Source organism: Glandiceps talaboti, chromosome 23 (assembly GCF_964340395.1).
Source record: "Glandiceps talaboti chromosome 23, keGlaTala1.1, whole genome shotgun sequence".
Taxonomy (NCBI): domain Eukaryota; kingdom Metazoa; phylum Hemichordata; class Enteropneusta; family Spengelidae; genus Glandiceps; species Glandiceps talaboti.
The window spans coordinates 9688940-9698939 of record NC_135571.1 but is presented as its reverse complement, the minus strand read 5'-3'; the positions used below and the strand labels follow the sequence as shown (position 1 = coordinate 9698939).

Genomic DNA, 10000 nt, shown 5'->3' with positions numbered 1-10000 from the left:
GGTCCACCATCAGATAATTTACTGGAGAGATTAAGACCAGAGGTATTAAAGGGTTGTACTAGATTTAATCTTGTATCAGTGAATTGCTGTCATATAGTTGAAGCAGTGTAGCACATTGATGTAAGGGCTGGCAGAAATGAGGATATGGAAAACAGCTGAAGTTGGGATACTTTGATTTTCCCACAAATACTCTTAACTCTATGGGAAATAAACGATTGATGATTTCCTTGAAAACAAAATGATGAATCCATCAATTTCTTTTATTACTTCAAAAGAACCAGGAACAAACTTCCATATGGCAAAGTTTGGAGAAAATTGAAGAACTTTGATTTTCTGTGAAATTTGTCTCCAAAGTACGTTCTACCATAACTGTTAAAGAATGACACCTTTTTGACTGTTTGACGACTTTTATTCCTAACACATCATTTAACTTTTCTCTAGGTGGTAAAAAATTGGAATGAACTAAAGAAGCAGTTCCGAATACTAGACCCTAATGGGTATGCTATTGTGAAGAGGGTACAAGTTAAGGTATAGTTGTCTATATAAAAATTTACTGGTACTACCAACCAGACTGACTATAGAGTTATATAGAGTTTCAATTAGGCAGCATGGTGTTTTTACGTCTCAGACATCAATTTTGTTACAAATTGCAAAAAACAAAGTACAGACATCGATAGCGTGCAAGCATATAAAATTATACATTTTATCTCACTGTGAACACAAATCAATATCATTGTTGGATGAAACAATCAAGATTCAAATACAACCCTATTTAATTTTGTGCTGACAGTGACATTAAATGTAACATTTCATATGCATGCAAGTTGTCTGCGTTTTATTTTGTTTGTGTAATTCGTAACAAAAATGTCTTGTGAGATGTCAAAAGTGTCGTCCCTCCTAATTGAAGTCTTTCTGGTTTGGTAGTAATACTGTAGAAATGATACTGTAAACAAACAAAAATTATTAAGAGAACTTGTGTATGAATCAGTGTGTGTGCGTGTGCGTGTGCGTGCATGTGTGTGTGTTTCTACATGTGTGTGTTTGTGTGCGTGTGTGTGCATGTGTGTGTTTCTACATGTGTGTGTGTGCGTGTGTGTGTGTGTGTGTGTTCATGTGTGTGTGTGTGTGTGTGTGCATATGTGTTAACAGTAATGTAAGTGTTGCAGTGTTGTATCATCCTAACGACCCCTCTCTACATTGCATATGTATCTCTCAAAAATCGAATTAATTGAATTATCTTCATGTTTCAGGCCTTACTACAATCACTGAAGTTTCCCATAACACCTGAAGAAGCTGACAAACTATGTTCAAGATTTGATTTCAATGTGGATGGACAGTAAGTGTTATAATATTAATATAATGACATACTCTCTATACATAAGTCAATACCAAATTGGTATACCTTCTGTCATTTTCTTACATGGAATAAAATTTTACCCTTAGACGTGTCATAAAAATAACAATTATATTTTTAATATATATATATAATAATTATTATATTTTTTTGAACACTTGGGGTGAATTATTCTCACCCAGTGATGTAAAACATAGTCTAGCGGCTATCCGTGGCTTTGAATCTTCTCATGTCTAGGGCAATGAGGTGTTGAGGTGAAATTTCAAATTCAAACAAAGCCACCAACTCAGCAATTAACATGCTTGTGTTAATCAATCACAGAATTCTGCTCAATGATAAGTTAGTGTTTATTGAGGACAGCTACGTAATGTCCAATTATGGTACATTTTTCAGCTCAGGACACTACTTGTGCACTGTTTACATCAGCAATAATTAGTTGCTATATCATGACTAAGTGTTGTAATTACTTATGAGTAACATTTCACTGTTTACATCATTCTAAAAGTCATTGGTTTCAACTTTTGGTTCACAATTTCTCATAATTGAGATAAGTGACGTGAAGAAAGATCTTTAGATTGGAAGCCACATATAGTCTCTAGACCATATAAGAATAGTCTTTAGGCAGTAGTAGACTATATTAAATAAAACAGAGGCAATACAGACTATTCATCTGAATGAAGATATTGTAGAAATGTAAGAATTCTAGGTCTCACAAATATAATTTTTTCCCATTTCAGTTTCCATTACATGCAGTTTTTGCAGCTTTACACAGTTCCTGAAAAAATTACATCAGCAGCATATTGTAAAGAAAATAAGTTGCCAGAAAAAGTAAGTACAGAACACAGAAAGTTAATCTACATCTTGCGTCAGTACGTAACAACACACTCCTATGAGTTCTGTCTTTTATCTGTGGTAATTGTGTCCAAAGTTAATGAAGTAGTTACAGGGAAAATGTTGCCGTGGTGTTTCATGATGTGAACATGATGTTTTTGACACAAAGGTAGACACATTGTAACTCTAGACTAATAGTTGCCAGTGTTTTTGCTATGGTTGGTGAACCCCAGCAACAGAAAGAATGAAAGGGGTAAAATGGCAGTGGTTTCCATAGTCTATGAGAATTTTTGATTGGGGCCCTATAAAATGACATGGGAACCCCGGTAGATTTTACGTGTCCTTAGCAAAAACACTAATACCAGTTTCAATTTGGTGTTTCTTGGAAATTTCATGAAATTTATGTGATTGAAAATCATGAAATGACTCTCCATAACCCAAAGTTTTTGAAAATACCTTTATTTCCTGGAGTGGCAGTCCCATTTAACTTAATTACTTAACATATTTTTCTATTCATTTACACAGTATTCATCTGGTACAGAGAAATCAGACACTCTGATTGCAGTGATGGGCAAAGTTAGAAAGCGGGTAGGTTTTTGACATTTATGAGTGAAAAATCTATTTTAGAAGGCATTATTTATACATTTCATAAACAAAATGTAACTCGGAATTTATAGTCATGAAAGATAAAAAATTGTGGATTCTTATTTTTCTTTCGAAGTATTTATGGGTAAGATTTTAGCAATGTAGGAGCGGGTTATGACATTGGGCTCCATCCGTCTGTCTGTCCATAATACATCAGTTCTCTAACATGTAATATCCAATTTCATTTAAACCTGGTTCAAAGGTGATATCATATGGGGCATGCACATTATCTTATTTTACAATATGCAAACTTCAACAAATGGTGTCCATATTTGTAGTTAAAAATCATTATTTACTGCATAACTCAAAAACTGTAGTACATAGAGACTCCATTCATACGTCTACCCCTATAATATCAGGTACAAGCTTTATTATAAAACTTTGACAGTTGACCTTGACCTTCAGGATCACATCAAAATCAAGCTATTTCTTACATATTGCAGACAGTGCACTGGTATTTAAGTGTGGCTATTTGTTTCTTTAATCCTGGGCACTGTGAATATAGACCACATGAAATAGTACACACATGCATTTATTTCATGCATTCCTCTCACAGAAGTAAAGTTTTTGAGGGGTATATGTCTTATACAAAGATTTGTTTGCTGTTTTTTATTAATATTTCATTTACACAAAAGTGAAATGAACACAAGGCGGGTATGAAAACTGATAGAAAAGGGTTTGTTGCCCATCTTTGTAGATGGAAATGATACTGAATTATCACATAACTCACTAATCTATTTCTTTTTCATTATTTAGTTGTTAACAGAGTGGAAAATCTTAAGGAGAGCTTTTAAGAAAGCAGACTGCAACAACGAAGGTGTTCTTGATACACTGGAATTTAAACAGATTTTAATAGATAACAATATCACGACATCAGAGGAAGACATCTATCACTTACTATGTGAGTTTGATAGAAAACTAGATGGCAAGATAGTGTATGATGAATTTCTTAATGTTATAATGGGATAGCTAAATTACACTTTTGTATAAAACTGTATTTTGCTAGCCTGGAATCCAGTTGTGTGGATTTTGCTCACTTTTCATCTACTATGCCTGGTATTTTGCTTACAACCTATTACGTTAATGAAGCTTTGGCCAGAAAAAAAGGCACAAATTCTGATTGGTTTTTAATTCTTCCCACTGTGAGATGACATCAATAGTATCTTGACATGATTAGAACCATCTTGAGGGTTGGGCAGTACAATGTAAACATGATTACCATAATCAAGGTTGCTGTGTGAAATCATAATCGAGATTTGGGTTTGAATATTGTGACCATTATAACGAAATAGTAGGAAAGGTGAGAACAAAATTTCCACGTGACTGGGTTCTAGGCTATTTTTTTTCATATCTTGGATATGTTATTTTCACTGGATTTACATTCCACTGTATATTCATTGGTTAACTTTCCACTACAGTTAAAACCTAGTGATTATAGCTTTTCTGTTTTGAATCAAAACATTAAAAAAAATGGAAATCAACTGAACAGCTGTCCAAACTGTATACATGTACATGTACTAAGAATCCAAGATAAATAGTAAATGTTTACATCCAATGGAAGTAAATCACATGAAAATACAACCCTTAACACTGTAGTAAAACACTTTTGCTATGTGCCATATTCATTTATGACACCCATATGAAGCTTAAAAGTATAATTGAAATACTTTTACACATAATGTGGATGCTATAAACGATTGTGGCAAATACAAATGTTGTACTTGAGTGTTATGAGTTGTAAGTATATTCCAAAGTACTCAGACTTTTACAGATAATGCTGAAAGCTTGAGAGTAAGGAGAATCAGTGGATCTCATGCCAAATAATCAAATTTTGTGACATATTTTAAGAATTCTGTGTGTACTCATTTGAAAACATAATAGATATGTTTCAATCCATTAAGGCAACTTTTCATGTGTTGTTGCTTCAAATCACAAATCATTTTATTTTTAAAAACAGATGGCGGGAAAATTTCCCGTTTTTATAATTCACAGCTTTTAGTGATCCCTTTGTCAAAACATAAAAATAGATTTTGTAACTGACTTACACTACTTGTATAAAGTAGTGTCCTTGCAAAGGTTTTGGATCCCTAATAACAGGTGGAATCTGGGAAAACTTCCACAGATTTCCATATCTTGTACTAAGCAAATATCTGCCAAACTCAGATAATATGATTGGCCCTATCTGATACTATATATGGATACTTGTAGTGCATTGACTACCATATATGGTGCTTTGCATTTTTTGATAACATATAAGGAAATTGCAGTTCTTTAACTTTTACCATATAAGGTAGACACCTGAAATTTTTACCATATACAGAATTTACATCATGACCAATGAAATCCAGACCTTGCTCATAGTCATATCCTCATGACTTACGTAGGTGGTGATATTTGTCCTTATTAAGAGTGACAATTTTGATATGTATTTATATAAATAATCAAGACTTTTACACATCAGAAATCTGTCCAGTTCTAAGAAAAAAACTTGAACACTTATTTACATTTATTCAATTCAATTCTGTGTGCTGTGTAACTAGGTTGTAAAAATTGGTTTTGATGATAGTCAAAAAACTTGCCCTTGATCCATTCTTGTGGTCAGCAGTATCTTTGTATAGTCTTTAGAACCCTGCTAGTAGAAACAGGGTAATCTGGTGAAATTTGCCTTGCTCTCTTCAATGTGCATCATGACTTGGTGATGAACTAAAGTAAATTTTACCTATGATTGGTTTAAATTAATGCAAATAGCATGTAAATGTGGCATGATCTAACTACCATAATTATATGGTTAATGCAAATAGCATGTAAATGAGGCATGATCTAACTGCCATATATGTTTAATGCAAATAGCATGCAAATGTGGCAAGATCTAACTTCCATATATGGTTATTCTCATATATCGTATTATAGTAACAACTGTTACCAAGATATAGAATCAAGAATGATTAACCAAATATGGAATAATGGATTATAAAACTACCTTATATGGTATCAAACCTATTACCAAATATGGAGTCCAAGTAATTATGACCATAAGTGGAATCAAAATAATTACCATATATGGATTATTATAAAATTCAGTGCTTTTACCTTTCGTAATTTTTCTTTCAAGTGAAAAGAAACTTACAATGTTTGTAGCAATCAATTATGACAAAAAAACGAAAATGCTGCATTTTGTGTTGAAAAAATTTAGAGCTTGAAACGATGAAAGTTGTCCTTGATCATGAACATAAAAATTGATAGCCGGGTCAAGGGTCATATTATAATGAAGTAGTGCATGAGTAATTATGCAAATTAGAGACATTGCCTGACAGTGTTTATTTTTGTGATGTGGATTTATAATAGTATTAATATCATTTTATATGTGAGTATTGACAAAGTGATGGCTCAAAATAGTAGAAATTTGATGTATATATGTGTTTGTATCAGAAAATAAATCTATTTGAGACTGTGTTCTGTATATACTAGCAAGTTCAAAATAATGTAATTTAGATATGTGTACAGTTTCAATAAAGTCATTACATATTAAAACTAGGGGGTTATAATTGTGCGATGTGTTGTTTCTAGAGATTTGTCATTTGTATGACTGGAATTTTTATTGCTTGTCTCTGTAAAAGATGATAATGTGATGATGATGATGATGGTGTGTGTGTGTGTGTACTGGTATCTATGTTTGTATCTATCCAACTATGTATGTGTGTATGTATGTATGTATGTATGGATGGATGTATGTATGTATGTTTGTGTGTATGTATGTATGTATATATGTATAATAATAATAATAATGTTGGTTTCTTATATAGCGCTTTCCCACTCCGTGCTTTACAATTATTACCCCTGGCTCGGATCAGAACAGCACAACGGCCCTTTTAGTCTTCCTCAACTCCCCGGGGAGCATACAATCCATTGCAGCCATTTAAGCGCATAGGATTAAAGCCTTCACATTGCAACCTACATCCTACCAGGTCCCCAGTTATACAGCTGGGTTGACTGAGGCACAGTCGTGGTTCAAATCTTGCCCAAGGACTTTAGCCACTCAGAAACAAACAGCAGGCAGCGACGGGGCTCGAACCTGCAACCTGTAGATTCCAAGCCGGTCACGCTAACCATTCACCCATCATGACTCCACTATGTGTGTGTGTATGTATGTATGTATGTATGTATGTATGTATGTATGTTTATCTATGTAATTATGTATCTGTGTATCCATGTATGTATCGTGTGTATGTCTTTATATCTATCCATGTCCATGTATGTATGTATGTATGTATGTATGTATGAATGTACTATGTATGTATGTATGTATGAATCATGTATGCATGTATGTATGTATGTATGTATGTATGTATGAATCATGTATGTATCTGTGTGTGTCGGTGTGTGTATGTATCTCAAAACATGTATTTGGGTCTGCATAAACGAATAGAATGGATACGTTTAGATTTTTGTTTAAACATATTCATAGTATATTTGCCATGTATTCTATTCACCATGTGTTGAATTTTAATGACATTGTTCTCTGAATGCAGACGGTGTTAAAAGCATGAATTGTGTGGCCTCGATGATACACTCAACAATATGTACAAACTAAATTCACTGTATGTAAATAGTATATTACACAGGCTGGTGAAGGGCGGTAAACAATACCATAGACACAGGTGCTTCACAAAGGCAACACAGATGCCTGTAAGTCAGATGAGGTTATTTATTTATAGAATGCAATGTGTCGTCAACAAGGTTTCAGCGCCTGACACATTCCCGCTAATATTAGTTGTAAAAATTATCGTTTCACATTCACTTTTTGGCATGTTTCAATTTTCTTTTAGACTTGAATTATATCAATAAGCAGTATTTATGCTTTTGTATCAAAATTTTAAAGATATTCAGAGATTTTTTTCTTCAGATTTATCAGTTTTCCACACATTTTATGAACGTGTATAATTTTTAGCTTAATTACCTCATGACGCTCATATTTTCCAAATTAATTAACGTTATAAATTTGACATTAACTCACAATAGAGTAATTTTATATGCCATTATTTCTAGGGAACTATAATATTTTTTGTAAAAGTTGGAAGAGTTTTAAAACAATGTATCATTTACGCCTTGTCTTGCGGCGTTCATCGAGATGACCTGAACGGTGAAATGAATACCGTGACGTCATTTAGGTACTGAAAACACTGTCCCGTACGGGCGTACAATACCTGTTGTTCACCACACTCCCGATTCTATCTTGTTTATTTATCCAACAGATTCGATTGCGATCCGTCCAGACTATCGTCACACAGGTCAGTAGATACTCTTCTAACATAAAAAATGGCACAGACAGTTGTTTTTGATAACATATTTAGGGCTGATTTATCAAATGTTGATATAATGATGGAATACCGTAGTAAGGGTCAATATAGATATCTAAAAATAATATTCCATGTCCGGGGTGACAATTTTTATTCAGGGTGCTGCTTAACGTTTGTAAATCGTGAAATGAAAAGAAACAAAAGTCCGATAATTTGTTTAAAATGGCACAAAACTTTCAAAATTTAGGTGTAGTTCCTTTACTCGAGCGTGCGTAGCCAGAGTTTCGTTGGCACACCCTGTCCATATAGCATGAATGTGACAACTAAACGTGCATTGCCGTAGTCAGATGAATACCAAGGTTGCTAATACAAACACTTTTCAGCAGGTTTTAAAACAACCAAAATATTATACAGAGACAGTCAAATTGGTCTAATATTCACTAGATAAGATGCTACCCGTGATTGATATATATATATGTTCCATAAATTGGACACACCTGTTCCATTCCCGGTTCCTGCCCAGTGTTAATCGCTGTTTACACTATCGTATTTCAGACGTGCTATTAACTTTAATATTCATTCATTTTCCATCCCATTATATTATTCTCCAATGCTTATTTCCGTTTATTTATTTATACACTTGTTTGTTTGTTCAGTTTATCTATGTATATATATATATATATATAGTTTTGGTCGTACTGGAACTCTTTCTTGGTTGTAACTCGGAGTTTCACGCATTGTGCGATATATATATATATATATATATATATATATATATATATATATATATATATATATATATATATATATATAGATATATATATAGATAGATAGATAGATAGATAGATAGATAGATAGATAGATAGATAGATAGATAGATATAGATATATCGTATTCATCAGATGTATTTGAACATGGCAACTTTTGAGATAAAACAGACTTTGATGGGACAAGTTATTCGTCATAGAAAGACCAAAATCCTAACACATTAGATATTGATATTTTCAACTATTTTAGTATATTCTTGGACATGATATGGATACCTAATATCTGATAATAGTAAGCAATAAATACATCATTTTTTTAGAAAAGAAGAAAATATTTGGTGCAATTATCTATTTTACCGAGTAATAGGTTTGTGATAAGCTACGCCCAACCTCTATATGTTGGAAACCAATATACCTGTAGTGAATATAGCGAAAACGGAATTAATGAGTGTATGGACAATGTATTGTCTGTGTACATTATTTTTAGAGCTACTACCGGCATTAATGCTGCACGAGTCTCATTATATCATATCAGAGTATGGTATCGTATTCTTCTATACAACATCAGTTTTGTGTACAAACAGATGAGGTCAAGGAGAAATTTGGTTTACTGTTTAGACTGTAATCTATTAATCTATTTATTGGTTTTTATTTTAATAGCAAATTTGATAAGTTTTGCGTCAAATTTTGGTTAATTCTTTCAAAAGTTACACTTTACTAGTGAAAATGCTGCAAACAATAACTGTTATCCAAGGTTTTTGATATGTTGCACTTTTATCTGCAATTTTTTTTCCAAAATGTAAGAAATTAAAAACCGAAATTGATCAAAAGGTGTTCTTTTCACCTTAAACATGCCCTAGGTGCAACTAGAACGTTTGTTGAAACTGTTTTGTTTGATATAGTGACTAACTCATAATGTCATATACCCTGGACAGTATTGAACTAACAATGAGTAAATGTATTTGTGTATCTGTACACATAGCTATAGTATAGTGCGATAAATATGGTCAATGTGATTTTTGGGTCCGCACCCAAATGTAATCCCTGCATCAGAGAGAGAGAGAAAGACGGCCCAACGCTTCTTTGTCATAAACAATTGAAATTAC

The 10000-nt window shown here is 33.0% G+C and overlaps 2 protein-coding genes across 2 annotated transcripts in view; both read left to right on the top strand.

Moving 5' to 3' along the window:
• LOC144452659 (EF-hand calcium-binding domain-containing protein 6-like) overlaps positions 1–6243 on the top strand; it is a 15773-nt gene extending 9530 nt beyond the window's left edge. The window contains exons 12-17 of the mRNA XM_078143805.1: positions 1–42; positions 442–528; positions 1251–1336; positions 2092–2182; positions 2711–2773; positions 3587–6243. The exon at positions 1–42 is cut by the window's left edge and continues 158 nt beyond it. Coding sequence (XP_077999931.1) covers positions 1–42; positions 442–528; positions 1251–1336; positions 2092–2182; positions 2711–2773; positions 3587–3799 — 582 coding nt within the window. The 3' untranslated portion in view covers positions 3800–6243. The remainder of the gene's footprint in view (positions 43–441; positions 529–1250; positions 1337–2091; positions 2183–2710; positions 2774–3586) is intronic.
• A 1768-nt stretch (positions 6244–8011) lies between these two features.
• LOC144452660 (uncharacterized) overlaps positions 8012–10000 on the top strand; it is a 6524-nt gene continuing 4535 nt past the window's right edge. The window contains exon 1 of the mRNA XM_078143806.1: positions 8012–8118. The gene's annotated coding sequence lies outside the window, so the exon portion shown is untranslated. The remainder of the gene's footprint in view (positions 8119–10000) is intronic.